The sequence below is a fragment of the Acinonyx jubatus genome, chromosome A1 (genome assembly GCF_027475565.1).
Source record: "Acinonyx jubatus isolate Ajub_Pintada_27869175 chromosome A1, VMU_Ajub_asm_v1.0, whole genome shotgun sequence".
In the NCBI taxonomy this organism is placed as follows: domain Eukaryota; kingdom Metazoa; phylum Chordata; class Mammalia; order Carnivora; family Felidae; genus Acinonyx; species Acinonyx jubatus.
This window is the reverse complement of record NC_069380.1, coordinates 87248475-87273605: the sequence shown is the minus strand read 5'-3', so window position 1 is coordinate 87273605 and position 25131 is coordinate 87248475. Positions and strand designations below refer to the sequence as shown.

At 54.0% G+C, this 25131-nt stretch overlaps 2 protein-coding genes across 5 annotated transcripts in view; one reads left to right on the top strand and one right to left on the bottom strand.

The window, feature by feature from the left end:
• Positions 1 to 342: 342 nt before the first annotated feature.
• JMJD4 (jumonji domain containing 4) lies at positions 343 to 9066 on the bottom strand. Of its 2 annotated transcripts, XM_053218893.1 has the most exons (7): positions 8663 to 9066; positions 8397 to 8562; positions 6275 to 6400; positions 5799 to 6066; positions 5263 to 5409; positions 4480 to 4807; positions 343 to 1914 (listed from the first exon to the last, which is right to left on the bottom strand). In XM_053218893.1, the coding sequence occupies exons 1-6, from the start codon at positions 8925 to 8927 to the stop codon at positions 4499 to 4501; spliced, it is 1281 nt and encodes a 426-aa protein (XP_053074868.1). In that variant the 5' UTR covers positions 8928 to 9066; the 3' UTR covers positions 343 to 1914; positions 4480 to 4498. The 2 variants fall into 2 exon arrangements, with proteins under 2 accessions (XP_053074868.1, XP_026906468.2); XM_027050667.2 differs by having other exon boundaries at positions 343 to 4807; positions 8663 to 9064.
• Positions 9067 to 9311: 245 nt separating this feature from the next.
• Positions 9312 to 25131, top strand: part of SNAP47 (synaptosome associated protein 47) — a 51445-nt gene continuing 35625 nt past the window's right edge. For 2 of the 3 annotated variants that reach the window (XR_008297001.1, XM_053218904.1), the window contains exon 1: positions 17266 to 17792. Coding sequence is in view for 2 of the 3 variants with exons in the window: in XM_053218904.1 (XP_053074879.1) it covers positions 17308 to 17792 (485 nt within the window). In the remaining variant the exon portion in view is untranslated. Of the gene's footprint in view, positions 9423 to 17265; positions 17793 to 25131 lie in introns of those variants that run through there. The other variant, XM_027050668.2, reaches the window with a different exon arrangement.

Sequence of the window (25131 nt, the reverse complement as noted above, 5' to 3'; positions counted from 1 at the left end):
CCCATCTCCACCCCATCCTCCCCCAGGAGTAAAGGCCCCTTCACATACTTTGCTCTTCACCAGGTGAGGAAAGGCAGATGAGTGCCACTGAAGGGCTCTGAGACCACAGGAGATGGGGTCAGTGGGAGGGGACCATTTCAGAGGAGGTGAGAGGGTAACTGAATTTTTGCACAACAGGTAAAAAAAACAACAAAAAAGGGCTTACTGATTTGGACAATACTGAACATAAATGTAGAAGCTACAGGTGAATACCATATTAAAATCCTCTTTCTACGACAGCTGGGAGTTGTGATTTCGTCCTTTCATTTCCTGCGTTTAAATGAAACAGACGCACTCCTCATTCAATAAGAAGTCTTGCAGGGTTATCAGTTTATTTTAGGTGTGGGATGTGAGAAGGGCCAGTCACAACTCTCCAGCCACTGCGAGACAGGCCCAGACACTCTTCCCTCGGAGGACATGGTCACATCAGTATTGTGACCCTGGACAGGAGCAGAGGCAGCCCCTCAGAATTCCCGGCATTTAGCGGTCAGAGGTACGTTCTCAGGTATGGGAACAACCACTCAAATTTGGGAGTCTTTATACAGCCCTTGCCAGGACTGTTGCCTCTCCCAGGACAGTAGCTGTATTATTACAATTTGGAGGAAGAGGGAAACTTCTGCTTCTCTAGCTGAGATTTCTTCTGACAAGGATTGAGAAATTAACAGTTTTCAAGGTCATACTCTGGAACTCCATCAGACCATAGTGGGAAAAATCGTAAAAACAAAACAAAAGCCAGAAGCAAGGGAGAACACATATGGAAAGGATGAGGCCAGAAAAAGGTTATTAGTAAATGTACTGAGAGCAGGCAGGACTTAGCCTCTGCAAGCCTCCCCAAGGACCTCCCATGGTCCACTCTTTACCTACACTTAACACCTCCTGGGAGGTGGTCTCTGACCTCAGAATTCCTTTTCCTGCTGGCTTCTTGTCCAGGGGAAAGGTTTGTGATGCAGAATTTAGAGCTACAGCTGGGCCTCATCCCATAAGCATCCCCACAATGCCTTGCACAATAGCTTACTCCAGAAATGCCCTAGACGGGGACACTATGGTCACTCTGGTCAAGGCCTGTGCCTTGGTTATGTGACAGGAGTGCCAACATTTCCCATGAGGAGGCTGAAAGATGTAGCCTGACAGGTGAGGGGTGTCACCAGAAATGACCATCCATGGGCACCAGTCGCTCCCTTACCAATACCAGAATGCCTCCAATCCGTGGGAAACACACACTGCCCTGAGCTTACTGGAGTGCCCTCCCATATCCTTCCCCAAGACCAGAGGCTGAAGGGCTACACCAGACATGCCAGAAAGCCTCCAAGGCCCTACATAACTTCCTGTGTGTCCTGTCACAGACTTCCAGTAGCATCCCAACAGACAGCCTACAGAAGCAAGAGCTAGGTGAATTAGGGGGCAATTCTGAGTTATCCCCTCCTCCCCAGTGGCTGCAAGTATCACCTACACACACAGCAGGGCTCACGTCTGCCAGGCCCAAGGAGTGTGCAGATCGTCCAACATAAGCCACCCGGGTGGCTCAGTTGGTTAAGCATCTGATTGTTTTTGGCTCAGGTCATAATCTCAAGGTTCATTAGACTGAACCCCATGTTGGGCTCTGTGCTGACAGTGTGGAGGCTGCTTGGGATTCTCTCTCCCTCTCTTTCACACTCTCAAAATAAATGAACTTTAAAAAAAGAACAACATGGAGCAAGAAGCTGCTCACATGTGGCATCTCTTGGTTTGGATGGTCCAGAATTGTCACATGTGGCACTTTTTGGTTTGGAAGATCCAGAATTACCACGCAAGGGACGCCAGATGAATGATCACACATGCAGTGGTCATGGGTTTGCAGAGCGAGTATCTGATGGCACACCGTGGCTAGGGAGGGAGCTGTAAAGAGAATGACGGTAAGTGATGACCTGGCCTGGGACAGTCCAGGGGTCCCGAATGGGAAGTGTGCAACAAGACAGGGTCTGATAGCACCAAGTGGGTGTGCTAGGATCAAATGTTTGACAGCACAGGAGGAGCAAGTGGTAAGCACTGCAGAAGGATGTGCTGGGGCGAAAGCTGGAGAAGAAAACACACAAGCATAGACTTGGATTGTGCACAAGTGTGTAAAAGGTGACCGAAATGGCAAATAATGGCTGTGCAAAGAGCAAAGAAATGACAGAGTGGGCATTCCCATGGTGGAAGCTGATGGTATGGAACAAGGGTGCAAGGGGCAACTGTTCAATAACCCAGTGAATGCACACTGGTTTAGTCAGCGTGCCAAAACGTGGCTGGAAAACACTTAGGGAAGCGTGCAAACATGACTGTCCAACGGCAGAGTACAGGGGGGCCCGGTGCAAAGGAGTACACAGAGGGTGGCCGTACGACTGCCCACAGCAGCTGGGCAAGGTGCTCAATGTCAGGGTGGGTGGTCAGAGGCAAGGGAACACTGGGGAGTGATTGGTGGTCAGGTCCACATCCTCTTGGCCAGGCCACAGCGCCCACCCATTTGGTCCAACGCCAGGCTGGATATCACTGTTAAGGCATCTCTCAGATATGATTAACTTTTAATTCTGCACACCTCAACAAAGCAGATGACGCTCCACAGTGTGGGTGGGCCTCACCCAATCAGCTCAAGGCCTTATGAGCAAGGACTGAGGTTTCCCAAAGAAGCAATTCTGCTTCCAGGCTGCCACACACACCCTCCTGAGTTTCCAGGCTTTGGACCAAAGGGTACAGTGTCAACACATCTCACTCACCATCTCTCGCTCTAGGTAGATCCTGTGGGTTCCATTTCTCTGGAGAACCCTACCACCCTGTTAAGTGGCACACAGGTGTGAAAACTGAATGGCACAGGTGAGCATGCAGTTCAAATAGACCACAGGGTGCAACGATGAACTTTTTTTGCCTGGCAGAGGTGCCGTGCAAGGTTTGGAGGCTCGACAGGGCAGACGTGCCCTGAACCACATACCGCTTGTTTGGTGGCTTAGGATGACAAACATGAGTGAAGGGTGGAAGAGGGTCACAGGGGCCCTGGAGACCATGGGAAGTACTTATCCATAGTTACCTAAGTAGGAGAGTCCCAAACCTGCAAAATGCTAATACAGAAAATTTCCACTGATTTCACATTAACTTTACCAGTGCCATCTCTGCCTATACACCTCCTGGCTGGTGGGGCATAGATATTTTTGATGGTACACACATACACGTAGAGTTGCTCCAGAATCAAAGTGGGACTCATAATACAAGAAAGGTAGAAAAAAACATCTTTAGGTTCATGGTCTATTGTTTTATGTGCAGAGAGAGTGTGCTTACTAAGGGGCACTGCTAAGTACCATCAGAGAGCTGCCAAAATGGCCAGTAGAAACATCTAGTTTTGCTGGTTCTCAGCTCCATTCAATTCTTTACACACCTTTCAGCATCTGATAGGTACAAGATTCTACAAAGTTACTGTGGGAGTTCAAGATGGTTAACACAAGCTCCTGACTCTTAGGAGCTTATAATCAACTAGAGGAGATCAGTAATAAATATAGATACATGCAATGTGGAGTTAGCAAAGTGCCAGGGAAATACTGAAGGGACACTTCTGATTGGGAAGGAGAGAGGTTCACTCAGGAGGTGGCATCTGATGGAAGTTACAAAAGAGGTAGAGTCTGAGTAGATGAAAACATGTAGCCCTCGCTGGGCTCCAGGTCTACCCCTGATGGGAAAAGGCAGGGCTGTCTCAAGCAGGAGAGAAATAAAACCCAGCAGACCCACAGACCCTGAATGGTGCCCGAGTGCTGCACCACAGTGATTCCTGGGGGCATGCGTGAGGCCAAGGACAGGGCACAGGGCCGCAGAGGGAAGGCAGGTTCTGTGTAAACAATGGCTCTAGTGTGGGACAGAGACAGAAGCCCTGGCCTGGGGGCTGCCCTGGGCCCCAGTCCCCGCCAACAAGAAGGGGCTTGCTCCAGGGGAAGATGCACATTCACACAGTGGTCCTGCTGCAGAGGGTACCCTGCCAGACACACTGGCTGCCTCACGCTGCCGTGGACGGGAGGCCTGTGGGCTTGCAGGCTGGTCTTTGCTAAAAGGCCGGGGGCACCGAGAATCCCAGCCACCTTCTGCCCCCACCTGAGTCCCCAGCACACTCCAGCCTTATTGCTGCAGATCTCACTTATCAACACCTCCCACCCAGCACCTCACTGGATCCAGAATACTCAGCCCTGGCCGAACCTCAGGACCAGGAGCCTGGACCCTCTGCACAGGCATCAGGGCCCCAGGGAGGCCAGCGGACAGCCAGGACGTTATCACGCCCTTAAGAGCAGGAGCCATGCCTGGGACACTGGAGGCCACAAGGCTCAGTGGGAGGTGATGTGTCCTAGGCTACACAGAAGCATGGAGCTTTATTTCCGGAAGGCGCACCAGAGGAGACCACCTACCCTCCATGCTGGTGCCCCACAATCCTGTCACGTCATGGGGTACCTGATCCACGCAGCATGCATTAAACAGTCGTGGTGGTGACCACGACCTCCTCTAGCTGCTTCAGAAGCTCCTCAGGCTGCGGCGAGAACATGCTAGTGTCCACTTTCTGGAAGTCTGGGTGGGCCACCACGGACGCCAGCACCTCGGCAATCCGGCCGATGTCGAAAGCAGCCTGCTGGGGGCCCAGCACAGTGCCCTCGCCACCCTCACCCTCCACTTCATCAGGGCCCATCCCCTTCGCCAGCAGGAGAAGCCTCCTCTCAGCGATGATCTTGAGGAAGCGGTAAAATTCTTCAAAATTGATCCCAGAGCAAGCCCTCATGATGACCTGGCCAGAGAGGAGCAGCCAGTGAGCCACAGCTTGCTCGCGGCTCCAGGCAAGTATCTGCTGACTGTGGGCAGGGCCCAGACCACAAAGGATCCAGAGACTTGGCCCAGTTCTCGAGGATGGGGACAGAGATGACTGGGGGTCAGCCAGCGATGGGATGGGTCTGAGTCCTGCAAGCTGGAAACCCCAGTGACCTGCCCCAGGCCCAGAGGGACCTTCACACAGGCAGACCTAGAGACTACCACGCCCCCAAGACCACAGCTCTAGCCCCCTCTGAGAATGTAGGCTGCCCTGGGGGCTGCCCCACACCCTCCCCACACTGCAGCCATGGCTCTGCAGAGCCCCTCCCCAGTCCCCACTGTAGCCCTGTGGAGCCCCCTCCCCAGTCCCCACTGCAGCCCTGCGGAGCCCCTCCCAGTACTTCCCACACCCCCGTCCTGTCCAGGCTGGCCTACCTGGCAATGATGGTGCCAGTCAGGCATGGTGTCCCTCCACTCACTGACCTCCTGCTGCACGGCACAGAGCTCTTGCTGCAGGAAGTGCCACATGTTGGCCAGGTTACAGCCATTGACCCAGTTGTGGTTGATGGAGATGGTGTCCTCCTGGGAGGGGTGAGGCAGAGGTGTCCCCATGAGCCCAGGGCAGGTACCGCCCCTCCCCCGGCCTGGAGGTCCTTCCAGCCCTCCCCAGCCCTGAAAGGGCTGCTCTTGTGTCCCAGAGGTGCCAGCAGGGAGAGCGGGCTGGTGGAACCTGGCCTGCACGCAGGCTCTCCTAGACAGGGTGGGGTCAGCAGAGGTGGGCCTAAACCCTCTCTGTGGAGAGGCATCTGAGAACATGCCAGGGGTGAGGACTGGTGGGCCGGCCAAGGGGCAGTCACAGGGGGAGACGGACTCTCTGGGGCGGGAGCCACACCAGGAGGACCCCAGGACGTGCCTCCCTGGCCCGTCTGGGCCATGCTGCAGGCATGTGGGATGCGGTGTGCCCACCCTACCAGGTTGTGGACTTGGTGGTGCCAGCCACTGGGCACAAACACCATCTCGCCCGCCTCCTGCGTGACCTCCAGCGGGGGGCTGCAGTGCTCACGAGTGGGGTACAGACGGCGGTCAAGGAGTGCAGGGGAGGTCACATCGTAGGGCAGGCCACCATGGCAATCCCGCAGGGCTTCTTCCTGCCCTGGAGGAAAGAAGAACCACTTTTTCCTCCCACAAATGTTGACAGACCAGCTGAAGGAGCGGAAGATGTCGGCGTGAAACGGTGACCTGTGCAAAACAACCCCTTAGTGCCTCTTGGCTGGGTGCCGTCTGGTTCTTTCCAGTGGGACGGCCACAGGCAGAGCCCCGGGGGGGAGAAGTGGGTTAAACTGGCCAGAAACAGGGGCTCTCATGGAGTGGATGCGCTTCAGGACCACATGCAGGGAAGCAGAGGGGACGAGGTGCCAGCAGGAGGGAGGAAGCGGACAGACTGTACCAGGTGCCAGTGGGCCCCATGTAGACGAAGCGGTAGTCATCCACATCCAGAGAGTCCCAGTACTCATTCAGCCAGTCGGATGAGAAGTACACAGGCAAGGTGAAGACGTCCTCCGCCGATGAGTCCCTGGAGGGGGTGGCAGGGGGCTGTGGCAGGAGTGGCTAACAAGATGCCAGATCCTAAGCATTCTGGAATGATGAGTAACCCCGAGCTGCCTTCCAGAGCCAGTGCCAACTGACCACCCAGCGCCAGTCCAGCCACCAGATGACCACAGCCTCCATGGCCCAACCACAGTCACAGCAGGTAAAATGGCTTTGGGGGCGCATCGACCACACAGGCAGGGACCTGACTGCTCCAGAACTTTCCAGCACCACTTCTAGGATTTCACCCTCTGGCTGGGCTACAGCTCCAGATGCCTCATCTGCATCACCCTGTCTTTCCAGAGTCTGGGGACCTCTGTGCTTTCACCCCACCAGTGACCTCCAGTCTGAGTGGATGCGAGACCACCGGCCCATATATGCTGAGATCCTTCTCTCCTACCTCTCAACACTCCAAATCCCTCTGGTCCAAAAACCTGATCCCACAACCAAGCTGATGGGGCCCCAGGCACAAGAGCACACCAAAGCAGCCCAAGGGAGTGGGTAGCCCCCCCCAACAACATGCTGGAACAAGCTTCTGGAGCCACTCACACATCTCTCATGGTCACAGGCCACAAGGGGGGGAACCCCAGGAGCCCCAAACCACCTGTAGTTACCCAGAACACCGGCCACTCCCTCTGCGGCCATGCCTTTATGTGCCATCAGACTCCTGCTTATCCTTCAAAACCCTGCTCCAATGTCATGACTCTGATGGCCACCTCTGCCTGCCTGACCCAAGTGTTGCTTGGTTCTTTCTTCTATGGTTTCCAGGGTTTCCATATGTGACACTCAGCCAAAATCAGCCACCATATAATCACTGAACAAGTTTCTCGAACAAGTTCTCGTGCAATACCTAGAACGCACACCAGAAAACTCACTTCTTGTTTACTGGAAGCCTGAATCCACAGTGCAGGAGCATCTGGGTCTACAAGTCCATACGTGCTGCTGGAACAGGAGTCCCTGAGGGCCAGGACCTGTGTCTGGTCTGTGAGGAACAAGCAGCACTGGGGCAGAAAGCACCCAGGGCATGCTGCTGCCACGTGCACTTTTGGATTAGTCTCAGGAACCTCAAGGGAGCGAATCTAGTCTCAGTTTACCTTTCTGAACCTTACCTTCCACACCAGCAAAACGAGAATTCAGTCATTCACTCATCCATCCGACACTAACTTAACACCCACTCTGTGCCCTGTGCTGCTCGCTGGGGTCTGAGTACAATGGTCGATGCTTGTGAAAAACACACCCCTGAGCAGGGGAAAGGGACAAAAAAACCCCAGGACGACCTCAGAGAGTGGGAACACAGCAGATGGGACGAGACTGCCCATGCATGTCAGAGCTCCCAGGGAAAGAAACGAGTGCTAGGTGGGGAGACCACAACACGCCTCCTTACAGACAGAGAGTTGCTGGTCAGTGATGGAGACTTGCTGGAGACTGGAAACTCCCAGTCCAAGGTGGACAGGCACTGGCCTAATTTGGAAAAGCAGGGCTGGAAAGGGAAGGCCAGTCCTAGTGGCACCTGAGAGGAAAGGCGAAGGCTGAGTACTACCTGCCAGCTCGAGAGGGTGGAGTCCTCAAAGAGGGTTCTGGGCAAACGTGAAGCAGAAGAGGTGGCCGCGGGAGCCCACATTCCTCACAGTCACCCACCCTGTGATTGAAGAGGACGCCTCCAACCGCGGAAGAGAGCCAGGTCTGTGCGTGCCGAAACACCCTGGCTGGGGGCGGGGCGCCTGGCTGGCTCAATCCACTGAGCGTCGGGAGTCTTGATTTGCGCTCAGGTGGTGGGTGATTCCAGAACCGCGAGATCCAGCCCCGGTGTTGTGGTCTGCGCTGAGCGTGCAGCCTGCTTGGGATCCTTTCTCTCCCTACCCCTCTTCCCCCCCTGAAACAAAATCCCTAACTGGGGAGAAGATGAGCTGCCCCCCGTGTGCAACCAGGGCTCGTTTAGGTACAGGTAAAACAGCGCCACTGCGCGCGCAGCGCCCCTTTACCTGCACAGGTGCCAGTCTTTGAGATAGAGGCAGCCCCGAGGAGAGAAATAGCCACCCTGGATGTACTCTTGCCAGTAGCTGATGTAGTCTCTAAGCGGCATGTGTTCTTTGGGGTTCGAATTGTACTCCTGGACCCCGCAGTTGGCAACAGGCACAACGACGTCTCCTGAAACAACAGGGTGCGGCACTGACTCCTCCGAGGCTCTCCGAAGACGACCACCCTCGGTACGCGCTCCCACCGCCGGCTGCCGGCCCCCGATCCTCACCGTACTTCCGAAGCAGGTGCTCGAAGTTGGGCTTCCCGCTGGACGTCACCCAGTGCCTGCGGCTGCCCCAGCCGGCGGTGAAGGAGCTGGAGAAGACGCACGGCATGTTGGGAAGCAGGTAGCCCTTGAAGAAGTCGGCGTAGGAAAACGAGTCCGGATTCTCGATGAAGTCCACGCAGCCTGGGGGCGGGCAGGCGCCGCCTGGGGGCCGCCCCTGCAGGCCTCGGAAATGATTTTCGGCGTAGACGCGCGTCTCTCTGTCCATTCCGGCACAGGCTGGGCGTCCGCGCCGGGCGGGCGGCGCAAAGGCCGCCGCTGCCCGGTGAGGGGCGTACGCCCGGACTCTCGCCTCCCCTTGTCCGGCCCGAAGACTGAGAGTGATCGGAAGTACTTGCTGAAACTACTTCCGGAGCAGACGTTAGGGGCACCGGCTGCTCACGGCCTCCGTGCCGGCCGGAGCGAAAACCGCGACGCACAGGCTCTCAGAGCCCACGGTCGGCCCGGCGCCGCGGAGCGGAATTAAAAGCATGCGGGTAGAGTTCCTGCCCGAGTATGAAACAGGGAGCGCCGGGCACTGGACGCATGCGCGTAGCAGCCTGCGGGCCTCATTCTGCGCAGGCGCGGGGGCGTCCCTTAGCACCTCTGAAGCATCTGGTCCCTCCCGCGGCACCTCTGAAGCATCTGGTCCCTCCCGCGTCTGAGATTGTCAAGCCGCGCCAGACCCGAGTCTCGCGGTCTGAGGGCCTCCCGGGTGACACAGGTAAGCGGCGCCCGCACTGTGCGGCTGGGCCTCTGCCGGAGCCCGCCCACAACTCCCGCGGCACAGTCCCGCCTTCCACTGCTGTCGCGGTGAGAACCCCTCCTCTTCCCAGCGCGCCACTGACCAGGGGAGATGGTGGGGCGTGCACTGGGCTGACGAAGGGGCATGGGGGTCAGAGGTGGGGCCCTGGGGAACGCTTGGGGCCCAGGGAGTGATGGGGACCAGGAGGGGACGCTGGGCACCTCGAGGGGATGCTGGGGTTCCGAGGGTGATAGGGACCTGGAGGGGATGCTGGGAACCTGGAGGGGATGTTGGGGGACCTGGAAGGGATTCTGGGGGACGTGGAAGGGATGCTGGGGGCCCAGAGGGTGAGGACCTGGAGGGGATGCTGGGAGCCCAGGGGGTTGATGGGCCCTGGATGGGATGCTGGGTACCTGGAAGGGATGCTGGGGGACCGGGAGGGGATGCTGGGTACCTAGAAGGGATGCAGTAGCCCAGGGAGTGATGGAGACCAGGAGGGGACGTTGGGGGCCCCGGGGGGATAATAGGGACCTGAAGGGGATGCTGGGAACCTGGAGGGGATGATGGGGACCTGGACAGGATTCTCGGGGTCCAGGGTGTAATGACCTGGAGGAGATGCAGGGCCTAGGGAGTGATGGGGACCTGTAGGGGATGCTGGGGGCCCAGGGGGTAATGGCCTGGAGGGGATGCTGGGGGCTCAGGGGGTGATGGGGACCTGTAGGGGATGCTGGGGCTCAGGGGGTGATGGGAACCTGGATAGGTTGTTGGGGGCCCAGGAGATAATGGCCTGGAGGGGATGTGGGGCCCAGGGGGTGATGGCCTGGAGGGGATGCTGGGGGCCCAGGGGGGTAATGGCCTGGAGGAGATGCTGGGGGCTCAGGGGGTGATGGGGACCTGGATAGGTTGCTGGGGGCCCAGGAGGTCATGGCCTGGTGAGAATGCGGGGTCCAAGGGTGATGGGGGCCTGTAGGGGATGCTGGGGCTCAGGGGGTGATGGGGACCTGGATAGGTTGTTGGGAGCCCAGGAGGTAATGGCCTGGAGGAGATGTAGGGCCCAGGGGGTGATGGGGACCTGGGTGGGATGCTGGGGCCCAGGGGGTGATGGGGACCTGGGTGGGATGCTGGGGGCCTGGAGGGGATGCTGGGGCTCAGGGGGTGATGGGGACCTGGATAGAATGCTGGGGCCCAGGAGGCTAATGGCCTGGAGGGGATGTGAGGCCCAGGGGGTGATGGGGACCTGGGTGAGATGCTGGGGGCCCAGACGGTGAGGACCTGGACGGGATGCTGGAGGCCCAAGGGGTGATGGAGGCCTGGATGGGATGCTGGGGGCCCAGGGGGTGATGGGGGCCTGGACAGGATGCTGGGGCCCAGGGAGTGATGGGGACCTGGACGGGATGCTGGAGGCCCAAGGGGTGATGGAGGCGTGGATGGGATGCTGGGGGCCCAGGGGGTGATGGGGACCTGGATGGGATGCTGGGGGCCCAGAGAGTGAGGACCTAGACGGGATGCTGGAGGCCCAAGGGGTGATGGAGGCCTGGATGGGATGCTGGGGCCCAGGGGGTAATGGAGGCCTGGATGGGATACTGGGAGCCCAGGGGTTGATCGGGCCCAGGGGGTGATGGAGGCCTGGATGGGATACTGGGAGCCCAGGGGTTGATCAGGCCCAGGGGATGATGGAGGCCTAGATGGGATACTGGGGGCCCAGGGGGTGATGGAGGCCTGGTTGGGATGCTAGGAGCCCAGGGGGTGATGGGGGACCAGGGGGTGATGGAGGCCTGGAAGGGATGCTGGGGGTCCAGGGGGTGATGGAATCCTGGATGGGATGCTGGGGGCCCAGGGGGTAATGGCCTGGAGGGGATGCTGGGAGCCCAGGGGGTGATGGAGTCCTGGATGGGATGCTGGGAGCCCAGGGAGTAATGACCTGGAGGGGATACCGGAGGCCCGGGGGGTGATGGGGGCCTGGACAGGATGCTGGGGGCCAGGAGGGAATCCTGGGACCCATTGGGATGGTGAGGGCCGAGAGGGCATGATGGGGGAATAAGGTGCCTGAAATGGAAGTGTGGGGGATCAAGAGTGAGGATTTGAGGCTGCACACACCAGTAGGTCTGAGATGGAGGATCCTCTGAGTGGGGACGTGGGAAGGAGTGACAAGTCAGGGCCTTAGCATATTGGAGAAAGAAATGTTCTGTGAACACAAACCTACCCACATCAACATGGAAAGAAAGATTGTAGGTTTGTTACTACGTGAAGTTGGCAGATTACATGTACATAGAGAGTCTGCAAGAGAGTATAGAGTTGGGCAGAACGCGTGTCACACACAGTAAAAGCAGAAGAAAGGACAATTAGAGCTCTCATCTCCTTGAGGGAAAAGCAGATGCACCTCCTTGGTCTTTTGAACCTGGTGAGAAGTTTCTGATTCTGTTCTGCAGGTGTGTGTTTACAGCTCTGAGTTGGCAGCTGGTGACTGCCTTGTAAAATCTGGACGCTGGGTTTGTCTCATTCCTGCAGGAAGGAGACTCTCTGTGTAAAGAGGAGGGACAGGTGTCTCTCTTTTATTAAATGAGGAAGATGCCACCCTGCTTACCTTTACAGGTGGGATACGGAGCTTCTGGGTATGTTGGGACTCTGAGCTTTGGAGGAGGGCTTGAGGGGGATTCTTCCCAAGTGGCATGAAGCTTACCCAGAAGGAGAACAGGGAGGACCAGAAGTGGGGAAAGGAAGAGGAGGGGGGCAGGAGGAGAATGAGCTGGGGTGAGTCTGAGTTCCGGGTAGAAGTGGGATCTACGGTGGGAGCTGAGAACACCGAGGAGGTGGGGTAGGTGGTAGACAGTGTTTGTGGCGAGTAGAGCAGTGTGAAGAGCCGTGTGCTTCTGTGTGTGTGGTGCTGGCTTCCCACTCGGCTTCATTGTGCCCTGAGGTCAGCATGTGGCCATCAGCAAGGACACCTGGGGCCATTCATGTGGGGGAAAAGAATCACCCATGGGGTGCCTGGGCAGCTCAGTCGGTTGAGCATCTGAGTATTGCTTTCAGCTCACGTCATGATCTCAGGGTTTGTAGGCTTGAGCCTGGTGTTGGGCTCTGTGCTGACAGTGTGGAGCCTGCTTGGAATTCTCTCCCTCTCTCTCTGCCCCCCTGCCCTGCTTGTGTGCATTCTCTCTCTCAAAATAAGAAAAAAAAATCACTTATGATCCTATCCAGATAAGGCTTAAAAAACTTTTTGATATAGAGCTATCCTTGCAGGTATGCATTTGTTCTTTAATTCTTTCTTCCTCTCCTTGTATGCACACGCGCGCGCACACACACACACATACACACACACACACACACCCACAGTCTGTTTCATACGTATGAAAAGTTACATGTGTAAGCTTATGCTGTCATTACCCTTTTGCAAAAATTTGACTGTGTACTGTTAAAATCTTGCCATCTGTTGGCTCCATGGTCCTTAATTACTGGATTTCACTTGTGGCTGCAGACCTTGGGAGGCAGTTGGGGATAGTGTGGGAAACAGAGTGTTTGTGATTGTTTGAAGATTTAGGAAATACGGCTTTAAGTTTGCGGCTGAAGCTCTGAGGTTGCAACTAAGTTCCTAAGAAAGAGGAGGCTTTGGCCTAGCAGGTCCACACGCTCCCCAGGTCTGATTGCACAACTGAGCCTGTAAGTCAGGGTAGGAGTTTTGTGCTATTACCTGTAGTCCATGTGGTGGCCCTCTGGTGTGGTCAGTGGGGCTGTGGCAGCAGGCGTTAGAGCAGGGCTGGGGCCAGAACATGGGCTGTGCCCCTCAAAGGCCCCCAGATGGCAGGCCTGGCATCACTGGGGAACTGTGGGAAGAGCACATTCCTGGGCCTGGGGCAGGGCACTGCTCCCAGCCTGAACGCAGCCCAGTGATGTACTGTGCACAGCCAGAGAGGAGGGCTGCAGGGGGAGTTTAAAAGTTAGCACTTGGTGGGAAATGTCGTGGGAATGAGGACAAATCCTCATTCTCTGTCTGCAGCATTAGAGGGATGGTACACGCCCTGTGAATAGACCACGTTGTTGCAGCGGGACACCCCCAAACAGCACATGTGAACCTCTGGGTTGAAAGCACGAGCCTCTAAGGAGCAGGAGGTAAAGGTAATGGAAAAGGCGGCTGCCGGCGCCCAGAGACACTGCTCCCACTGTTCTGACTCCAGACCTGCTTGTGCCCAAGAGTCCTTGGAACTTGTGTAAAATGTCGCTGGTCCTGTTACTTTGGAAACTAACTAAAAATAGGGTGTTTACTTGATACTGAGTGTCAGTCCAGGGCACAGGTCTGATGTAAGCCCTGGGAGTTATCCATGCACAATAGCGCGTCTCATAAAGTGCCGAGCGTCGCACGCTGCACCCACGTGCCCACTCATCTCTCCCCACGAGCATCCCCAGTTCTGCTGCTTTCCCAGGTCAGCACAGGTCCCGTGGGTTCCAGACGCAATAAGGACTCCAGGAGCTTAGCACAGATCAGAGACCCAGGTCAGGACCTGGAAGGAAGAAAGTCATCCATGGTGGATGCGGTCAATGTTGCCACATGAGGTGATTTGTAGTTCGCTCAGCAGGCATTTACCAAGGGCCGAGGTGTGCCAGCATTGTGCCCAAGGCACCCTCCTTGTGATGTTTGCCTTCTGTGGTGGGTAGACTGAGCCTGTCAGCATGTAGGATCATTCACAAGCTCCTCAGAGCTGTGGGCAGTGCTCTGGTCGGAGCTATGGGCAGTGCTATGGTCAGTGCTGTGGTCAGGGTGGGCCCACTATGGCCCACTGGCCAAGCTTGGCAGCCACCTATTTTGTCCACGAGGACAGCCATGCCCCTCTGTTGCTGTGGTGTCTTGGCTGCTTCCATCGGCAGAGCGGGGTGCTTGTGACAGTGACCAGTGCCCACGGAGTCCAGGGTATTTACTGTCTGGCCTTTGGTCAGAAGGCAAGGAGGCTGGTGTTGCTGCATAGGGTTGGGATCAAGGGCAGGAGAGGGAGGCCTGGCCTCTCAAGGGCACTGCTTCGCACAGACTAGTGAGGGCCGGTGTGGGAGTGCTGTTCTCACTTGGGTCCTCCACATCTTCCCTGTCCACTCTGTCTGCCGGGGAAGAACCATGGGAACATGAGGAAGGAGGGGTGCCGGCTGCGGGTTTCTCCTTTTGCTGCGTCCTTGGAATCATCCTCAGAATCATCCACCCTGAGTGCTGCTCCCAATAGGCAGTGAGGTTTCTCCTCCTCTGGACTGTTCTTTCCTCTTCCCTTGCTCTTCCCTGAGTGAATTCTAGCATATCTGAGAGGTGGAATTGTCCTGGGGTCTTCACTTATTTTACTGGCAGATGAACAGGCCCAGCAGGAGCCATGAAGCTCGTAGAGCAAGCTCCTGACGATGCAGTACCGGCCTCAGTCACTGTTTACAGAAGGCGTGCGTGGGCTCACGCGGTGCTCGTGGAGTGACTCCTGGGCCAGCAGCTGTGGTCGGGGATTTACAGTGGGGCTCATGCGGTGCTCGTGGGGTGTCTCCTGGGCCGTCAGCCGTGGTCAGGGATTTCCAGCGGGGCTCACACGGTGTCTATGTATGGACAGGGACTCCCTGTGGGTTGCACACTGTGGAGACTAGGGGCCGATTTGGGGGGGCTCCTGGCTGCTGGAGGACTAGGGTCAGGCTGGCCCCAGGTGCTGACCAGTACAGTGACAGGCTCCATGGCAGGGCTGAGGTGCCTGGCCTCCAACCTTAGTCTTGGTCTCAAAATCCCAAAATCATGTTAGTCGTCCCTGGTTCTGAGAGTAGAGGCTTGCCTGCCATCCATGTTCCGGATGACAGCAGGGGCCTCGTGGAGGAAGGGCACTAGCAGGTCACCTGCAGAGGACTTCACAGGTGTGTGCACCTGACTTTCCTGTCCTGCCAGAGCTCCAGGCCACCACCAGCGCTTTGTAGTCTGTTTTGTGTTTGGGTCAGTGTCAGGGGAGTGCCCTCTTGGTGGGGACAGAAGTCTGGGGAAGAGATGCTTGTTTTCCAGTTCCCACTGTCCGGCTGTGTCTGCTGCAGATGGTGACCTTGCGCACCATCCCAGCATGGCTGCAGGGCTGCTGGGAACGCTCACAGGTCATGCCCCTCGGGAGCATGACTCAGTTGTCTGTGCAGAAGGTTGGGACCGTGGATACCTGGGTCCCTCGCACTATGAGGTTGGCGTTTGTCAGGTGCACCTGTAGTGCTGAGGCTCCCCTGGTCTGGCACTCACCATGTGGCCAAGGAGATGGGCCTCCCAGGGAGCTGTGAGCAGGCCTCCAAGGGGACAGTGTTCTGTAATCCTGGCCAGGAGGCAGCAGATGGTGTCTCAATCAGGAGGGACAACCCTGCACCACTATGAGAAGAAGCGCCTGGGACAAAAGCTGGCATGAGATGCAGAGAATTACATCCTGGAAGTGCCTGCCCCTGGTTTCTGTACCATCTCAGCTTCGATGGACTTTCCTGAGTCCCCTATCCGACACACTGGTTAACTAGGCCAGGACCACATCTGCCATCTGTGTCTGACGGTGTTCAATGAAGGCTGCTACCCACAGAACTGTGAGCAGCAGGGTGAGCTGGACAGACACATTCAGCCCCAGAGTGTTCCCTAAGTTGGGTTAGGAGCACAATGCTGTCCTTGCCCCAAGAGCTGGCCGTCACAGGAACCGGTGGCTGTCCTGCCGTGCCATCCTCCGATAAGACTTCCTTCCCATATGTCACCACACCTTCACCTGTGAGCTGTGGAGTTTAGTCTGCGTTAGCTCAGTTTGTATTTGGTGGAGCATTGCCAACTCTCCGCTCACTGTGTTTCTCTGTAAGTGGGCAGCTCCGTGCAGTACACTTGGCTTTGTTGTCTTGTCCAGCCGTTCTGCTCTAGTCTGGGTCTTTAAGGTACAACTCAGTGAAGATGTTCACAGGGGTCCAGTGGACTGAGCTCCACGGGCCCAGGCCGAAGCCAGTGTTGTTTCCTCAGGGCCTGTGGCCCGTGGCCGGGATGCAGGGACTCCCTGTGTGTTGTTAAGAGATGACATTAGTTATTTGTTCTCCCTATTTCACAGGGAAGGCCATGTTGTGACTGCGAGGGGTGAAGACAGAGGGTAGCAGCAGAAGCCCATGGTACGGGGGACCCTTGCCCAGAAGTGAGCTGGACGAGGCATTCCCAAGCCCAACTCTGGCCAAGTCAGCATCACGTGCTTGTGGCCTGAGCTTGCATAAGGTCCTCTTCCTGTCCCGGCTTCGGTGCCTTATCTGTTCAGTGAGGGGCGGACTGCGTGTCCTTCAGGGGTTGTTCACATCTGCTGTTTGTGACTTTCCGCCCTTCGTTAGCAAATGCAAACTGTAGGTGTGAACAGTGCGCCCCTGCTGCTTGTAACTGTATGAAACTGTACGTGTACGTTTGTATGCATAGCCTGTCAATTACGTGGAGCTTTGTGAAGTTAGCGGGCCTTACAAGAAGGGAAAAGTTTTTCTGTGGGATTTTTTCTTTTATGGTATTAAGTCAGTTTCTGCACATTTCCAGTGGAGAATGTTAGTACAGGAACTTGTCAGGAATGTGTGGGGGAGGTGGGGGTCATCACAGCCAAAACAGTGTATGCATGAGGGATCCTGGGGTGGCCGTTTCCAGGGGTTTCTGCCCTTCAGTCAGGTCCAGCCATGGACCCTGCTTCTGGTGGGGCGGGCCTGCATCTTGCTCACTCCGGGTGGAGGGAGACGGCTGTGCTCAGAGCCTGGCCGCCCCCTCTCCACCCCTGCCGGTGGTGTCTCTGGTCCAGGTGTGATGATGTGCTGTAGCCTGCCCCACCCACTGATTTATCCCTCTCCTGCACAGGCAGAGTGGCTGAGGCCGTGGAGCAGACCCACCGGGAGCCAGATGAACAGAGAGGTCTGCGTGCACACCTGGCCGTGCTCCTACTACTTAGAGCTGGACAAGCGATGGGTCCCTGGAAAGCTTTCCTTAACCTCCTGCTCCCTGAAGTTTGCGGCTGATGAGGCCCAGGAGACGCTGGTGAGTTTCCTGCTGTCTGGCATCACTGCGATCAAGAAGGAGGCTTCTCACTTCGTCTTCAGCTCCATCACCGTCCTGGAGAAGGACAACCGCAAGCACTGGTTCAGCTCCCTGCAGCCCAGTCGCAATGCCGCATTCAGTGTCATCGAGCATTTCTGGAGAGAGCTGCTGCTCTCCCAGCCGGAAGCACCGCTTCCTGCAACCAAGGGGAAGGAGCTGACTGGCCTCATGGCCTGTTCCCAGAAGCGCCTGGAGGACACGGCCAGAGTCCTCCACCATCAGGGCGAGCAGCTGGACAGCATCACCAGGGGCCTGGACAAGATGGAATCCGACCTGGACGTGGCTGACAGGTAGACAGAGCCACGTAGCCCTGCCCTGTGTGTCTTCCCCGCCATTCCCTGTGTCGTACATATGAGTCACCCCGCCAGGTGGGCTACAGTGGCACATTTGTGGGGGGAGGGCTCTGTGTTTCCAGTGTCTCAGGAAGACCACCTCATTCAGGCGCCTGTGAGGGAACAGGCCATGCGGCCGGGTGACTCGTGGAGGTCACATGCGGTCCACCGGCACATCTGTTGTGCACAGCCACGTAGCAGCAAGCCTGAGGCTGCACTGAGGCGCTCCAGCTGCTCCCAAGCCTTCCATCGCAGGACCCCCCTCTGTTTCACATCAAGGACCCCACGTGGGTCATATGTGCCAATATTAATCTGTTTTTTATGAACTAAGATTCAAAAAATCACTTGTTTGTTCAAAAAGTGCAGTAATAAACCCACAACCTGGTAACAAACAGCTCTGTGAATGAAAAATAGTTTTTGTAAAGCAGACATGCTTAGTGAGAGGGTAGCCTTGTTTGGGGTTTTGCTCCTCTCTTTCCCGCACAGTCCTGCCGCCCGCCTGCTTCTGCAGTTGCCTGCAGGTCATACTGTGTCCTGGGGCCTCTGGGTGCCCCTCACACGTCCGTGAGCACAGAGCTGAGTGCTGCCAGGTGCTGCTGTGAACACACTGGCTCCAGAAGGTCTCAGAGACGATGCTCTACACTGTGCTGACTCTAAGATGAGTGCAGGACGAAGGAGATTTTAGCGTCTGCTGGGAACAGCCTCTCCTTGTGTCCCTGATGGCTGTCGGGGAACTCATGACCAGATGGCCTAGTGCTGGGCCCTGAGTCCAGGCCTGCGTGGCTGCTGCTTGTGGGGACCCTTGACTTGAGTGACCCCACTCTGCAGGCACCACCTGTTGCTGTCCTGGGACACTCCTGACTGCCTGCGTGGTGTGGGAGGCGTGTGCTCGAGCTGCAGGGAACAGAGCCCCAAATCTTACCTTCAGAGGAGTGCTTGTGGGGGCACCTAGGGGGCTCAGTGTGTTAAGCGACCAGCTCTTGGTTTTGGCTCAGGTCATGATCTCGTGGTTTGTGAGTTCTAGCCCCATGTCGGGCTCTGTGCTGACAGCACCGAGCCTGCTTAGGATTCTCTCCCTCCCTCTCTCTCTGCCCATCCCCAGCTCATGCTCTGTCTCTGTTTCTCAAAATAAGTAAACTGGAAAAAAAAAAAAAAAAACAAGTTGCAAGTAGATGTGTACAGCAGAATACCGTTTATCAGTAGTGGAGGACAAAGTACAGAGAGCACCCGAGCAGGGCAGGGGGAGGGCACACTGGGCCCCTGGGAAGGGCAAAGCAACCGCCTGGCGCGCCTGGCCACAGTCCTTGACGCACATCCATCGGTGCTTTTGTGGGGAGTCCCCAGGGAGCTCTCTGGTTGGTCCATGAGGTCTGGTTCCCCCTCAGTTCTAAAGTGTGTTCCTTTCAGATTCCTGTTGTCTGGTTGTCTGGCCTCTGATCTCATTCTGTGTCTTATCTTTTTGTTTTACTTTCTGTTTCTTGAAGTGTGTCTTCCTCCTACCCTTCCATCTCTGTGATGTTTTTAATTTCTCCTAGTTATTTATTAATCTCCAAACGTTCCTTCTGAATAGCAGCCTGTTGCTTCATGGGCACGCTGACCTCTGTGTCTTGGGGTTTTCTGGAGAGCCATGTGCGGAAAGGACTTGGGTGTGTGTCCCAGCTCAGGAGAGGAGTTTGCTCCCCTCCCCTGCTCCCAGCTCACCTCCCGCCCTTCAGCTGAACCACATGCGAGCTGGCCAGGCTCCCTGTCGCCAGCTCCCTCCTGACACACGGCTTGGACCTTCTGCTTGTGGGGTGAGGTAAGGCCCAGCTTCACAAACACGCCTGTTGTCAAGGTCCCTGGTACCCTCTGTCTCCACGTGTAGGTTCTTCACCACAGACTGGGTCGTGTCCCAGCTTTGCCACCACTGCCTTTTCCCTTACTTTCCTGGATTCACAAAGTCTGTCTGGTTTCTAGGTTCCAAAATGTTGTTGCTGCTGTGTCTTCTCGTTGTCCTTGGGGAAAATATGTGTATTCGATTTGTCATCTCTGATAGTGTGATTTATAATAAATATGGACTCGGCCCTTGTAACTGTTCCTGGCTCAGAGCTCCTAAAGCCCTTGGGTTTCCCAACTGAAGACGGCAATGAAGGTGTCACGGTGTTCATAACAAGTCCGAGTTCATGTTGTTGCGGTGACTTTGGAAAGCCCCTAGGGATGGCGGCTGGTGGCCTGCGGACCCCACCGTGGGACCAGAGGTTGGTGGCTTCAGTCCTGCCCCTGACTTCTGGGGAGGGGAGATGGAATCAATTACCGATTATGTCTATACAATGAAGCCCTAGTGAAAACTCAGAGGGACGGTCTTGGGGTTGTGGGGGGGCTTCCAGGCTGGGGAGCACGTGGAGACGTAGGTAGAGTGACGTGCCTAGAGAGGCATGGAAGCTTCCCGCCCCTTCCCCAGTGCCTCACCCTGGGCATCTCTTCCATCAGGCTATCCCTGAGTCATATCCTTTTGTAATAAACCACTAACCTAGCAAGTGAAACATTTCCCTGAGTTCTCTGAGCCCCTCCAGCACATTCATCAGACCTGAGGAGGGGCCATGGGAACTTGTGATCTGTCACCTGTGGGTCAGAGCACAGGTGATGTCTGGACTTGGGGTTGGTGCCTGAAGTGGCGGTGGTCTTGTGGGGCTGAGCCTGTGAGGTCTGATGCTGACTCCATGTGGACAGGGCCAGAGTGGAGTCCATGTGGACGGGACCAGAGCTGAGTGAATGGCTTGGTGTGGGGATAAAACCACACACACCTTGTAATTGTCAGAATCTGATCATCCTCTGACAATTTTTCAAACAGGCATATCCTTGAGCATCCTTTTTTAGTGGACCAACCTACAATTACTTACAATTCTGTAAGTATCTGGTGCGGAGGAAGGAGGAAGAGATGCAGGGGCCAGTGCAGAGAAAGGGATGCAAGGAGCTGTGGCAGGGGGCCGGTACATAGTCCGTTTGCTCCAGCCCTCATGAGGATGCCTGAGTTTTCTGCTCACAGCTGCTTGCTCCATCCTGGAGCAGGTGCTGTCTGTGCAAAGTTCAGGTTTTCCTGCCATCTTTGGACATTGTCCCATTTACAGTCATAGGGTAAAACAGACATAGTGCAAGTGCTTACTTCTCCATCTGTGTGGTCTTCTCCTTTGATTTGCCATTTTGTTGCCAGTTTCTGCCTTTTTCTGTGTCTGGGTCGATATTTCAACAGGAAATTGGGAAGAGCTATCTAAAGTGTGCTTTCTTCTCTTCTGTGTCAACCCATGAGCTCCTGTTATTTGCTTTTGATTCCTACTAGGAAATGAGGGTAACAATGGACTAACTCGAAATATCTGAGCTACTGCTCTGTTTTACATGTTGTGTTCCTCTTCCTGAAGACTCAGTGGATGAACCAGAGAAGGACTGTCACAGAAACAGACCCTTCCACTCCCAACCACTGTGCTGCTTCCATGGGGCACCAGGCATCCTGAGTCCCCAGAAGGACTGCCCCTGCACCCATCCTTCACATCTCCCTGTGTCCCACTGTCTCTCCAGCAGCGCATTGCCGGGGCTGGCGGACTGCTGGCCCCCAACACACCATCAAGAGTTGGCACCTTCAGACATTGGTGTGAGCACCCCTGTGGGCCTGACTGCTTGCGTTTTTATTTTTGTGCTTTGTGATTTATTGTCCCCTCAGAGGTCTTTCCCGCGGGTGGGCCAGGCCAGGTACACTGTGGAGTCCTTGATTCTGCTGGAGGTGGTCTCTGTCCCACCACGGTCCCAGGTGGAAATAGCTGTGGTGCCTCCAGGGGTCCTCAGGGATGGTGGTGCCTCTTTGTCCTGGCCTGTGCCCGCCTCTGCCCACCCTTCTTCTCTGTCTCCTTCTCTGCTTCTCTCTATATTTGTGTGTGTGTGTGTGTGTGTGTGTGTGTGTGTGTGTGTGTGTGTCCGTCCTACAGGTTCTGTCTCTCTGGAGAACCTGACAGATAGGGAATCTGGTACTAAGACTGAAGGGTGATTTCTGAATGTGTTCTACAATTTGGGGGATTAATAATCTGATTAGATTTAAATCTAATAACTCTCATTTCCACGCACTAATGCATGGCATGTAGCATTAGAGATACACAAAATATCTCTGCAGGACACTCCTAGTCAAATGCTTTAAGAGGCAAGGATCCGAGTGACCACATATTTGATGCTAATAGCATTTTTGTCAAACTGAGATTTGCTGGCTGCTCCCAGCTCCACTGGACAAAGTGCAGAAAGGAAAGAATGAGCTCAGGGTGCCACAGAGTGGCCTGAATGCCCTGTCTCTGCCCTGAAAGATGCCCTGAGTGCCTGTGGTTGCAGGGCCAGGGTTTCTTACCTTATTATTATATAAATCCTAGTTAGGTAACTGAAGTGTAATAACGGTTTCAGTAGTAGAATTCAGTCATTCATCACTCACATGCAATACTCAGTGCTCATCCCAACAAATGCCCTCCTTAATGCCCATCTGCCCCACCTCCCCTCCAGCAACCCTCAGTTTGTTCTCTACTGTTAGGAGTCTCTGTGGTCTGTTTCCCTATCTTCTCTTCCCTCCTTCCCATATGTTCATGTTTTATTTATTAATTCACATATGAGTGAAATCATATGGTATTTGTCTTTCTCTGATGGACTCATTTCGCTTAGCATAGTACATTCTAGCTCTACCCATGTCATTGCAAATGGCAAGATTTCACTCTTTTTTTTTAATTTTTTTTTTTTTTTACATTTATTTACTTTTGAGAAACAGAGTGAGACAAAGCGTGAGCAGGGGAGGGGCAGAGAGAGGAGACACAGAATCTGAAGCAGGCTCCAGGCTCTGAGCAAGAGGTCAGCACAGAGCCTGATGCAGGGTTTGAACCCACGGACTGTGAGATCGTGACCTGAGCCGAAGTTAGACACTCAATCAACTGAGCCACCCAGGCGCCCCAAGATTTCATTCTTTTTGATGGCTGAGTAATATTCCACTATGTATACACGTATGAATACATGTATATAGAACTTTTTTATCCATTCATCAGCTGATGGATATTTGTGCTATTTCCACCACAGTTTGGCTGTTGTTGATAATGCTGCTATAAACATTGGGGTGCATGTACCCTTTCGAATCAGCACTTTTGTATCCTTTGGATAAATATCTACTAGTGCAATTGCTGCGTCACAGGGTTGTTCTATTTTTAGTTTTTTGAGGAACCTCCACACTTTTTCCAGAGTGGCTGTACCAGTTTGCATTCCCACCAACAGTGCAAGAGGGTTCTCCTTTCTCCACATCCTCATCAACATCTGTTGTTTCCTGAGTTGTTGGTTTGGCCATTCTGACAGGTATGAGGTGGTATCTCATCCTGGTTTTGATTTATATTTCCTTGATGATGAGTGAGTGATGTTGGGCCTTTTTTCATGTATCTGTTGGCCATCTGGATGTCTTCTTTGGAAAGTGTCTGGTCATGTCTTCTGCCCATTTCTTAACTGGATTATTTGTTTTTTGGATGTTGTGTTTGATAAGTTCTTTATATATTTTGGATACTATCCCTTTATCTAATATTTCATTTGCAAACACCTTCTCCCATTCCATCAGTTGCCTTTTAGTTTTGCTGATTGTTTCCTTCACGTCCAGAAGCGTTTTATCTTGATGAGGTCCCAATAGTTCATTTTTGCTTTTGTTTCCCTTGCCTCTGGAGACATGTCTATTAAGAAGTTGCCATGGCCAAAGTTGCCATGGCCGAGGTCAAAGAGGTTGCTGCCTATGTTCTCCTCTAGGATTTTGATGATATTCTGTCTCACATTTGGGTCTTTCATCTATATGTTGAATTTATTTTTGTGTATGGTGTAAGTACGTGGTCCAGTTTCATTCTTCTGAGTGTTGCTGTACAATTTTCCTGGCACCATTTGCTGAAGAGACTGCCTTTTTCCATTGAATATTCTTCCCTGCTTTGTCGAAGATGACAAAGATGTCGAAGATCATATAGTTGTGAGTTCATTTCTAGGTTTTCTATTCTGTTCCATTGATCTATGTGTCTATTTTGTGCCAGTACCACACTGCCTTGATGATTACAGCTTTGTAATATAGCTTGAAGTCCAGAATCTTGATGCCTCCAGTTTTGTTTTTCTTGTTCAGATTGCTTTGGCTACTCGGGGTCTCTTGTGGATCCATACAAATTTTAGGATTGTTTGTTGTAGCTCTGTGAAGAATGCTGGTGTTATTTTGATTGGGATTGAACTGAACGCGTAGATTGCTTTGTGTAGTATGGACATTTTAACAATATTTGTTCTTCCAATCCATGAACATGGAATGTCTTTCCATTTCTTTGTGTCTCTTCAATTTCTTTCACAAGTTTTCTATAGTTTTCAACATATGGATCTTTTACCTCTTTAGTTAGGTTTATTACTACTTACTGTTTTGGTGCAGGTGTAAATGGGATTGACTCTTGGTTTTCTTTTTCTGCTTCTTCATTATTGGTGTGTAGAAATGCAACCAATTTCTGTATGTTGATTTTATATCCTGTGACTTTGCTGAATTAATATAGTAGTTCTAGAAATTTTTTGGTGGAGTCTTTTGGGTTTTCTACATAGAATATCATGTCATCTGCAAATAGTGAAAGTTTGACTTCATCCTTACAGATTTGGATGCACTTTATTTCTTTTTGTTGTCTTATTGTTGAGGCTAAGACTTCCAGCACTATGTTAAATACTAATGGTCAAAGTGGACATTCCTGTCTTGTTCCTGATCATAGGGTAAAAGCTCTCAGTTTTCCCCATTGAGGATGATATTTATTAGCAGTGGTCTTTTGTATATAGTCTTTATAAGATTGAGGTGTGTTCCCTCTATCCCTACTTTGTTGAGGGTTTTTGTCAAGAATGGATGCTGTATTCTGTCAGATTCTTTTTCTGCATCTATTGAGAGGATCATATGGTTCTTATCCTTTCTTGTATTGATGTGTGTCACATTGATTGACTTGCAAATATTGAACCAGCAGGTCTGGGATTTCTAAAGACCAGATCCGAGTGTCGTCTGCGAGCACATTAATCACAGCACAGATTGAAACCCCAGCTTTGTGTGCTGTCTTCTGTTAAGCCTAGGATACTGATGAAGAAGAAACTGGATCCTGAAAAGTGGAAAGTGGACATATGGGAAAGTCCTGATGAAACTGGGGGCATTGAACCCCTCCATTCGAGTGAGTCTTTGTCGGCAGACACGTCCCTTCCACCATCATCCTGCTTTGTCGGAAGAGTCTGTAACGGCCCCCCTGAGGTAACTGCCTTGCAGAGACCCACCCTA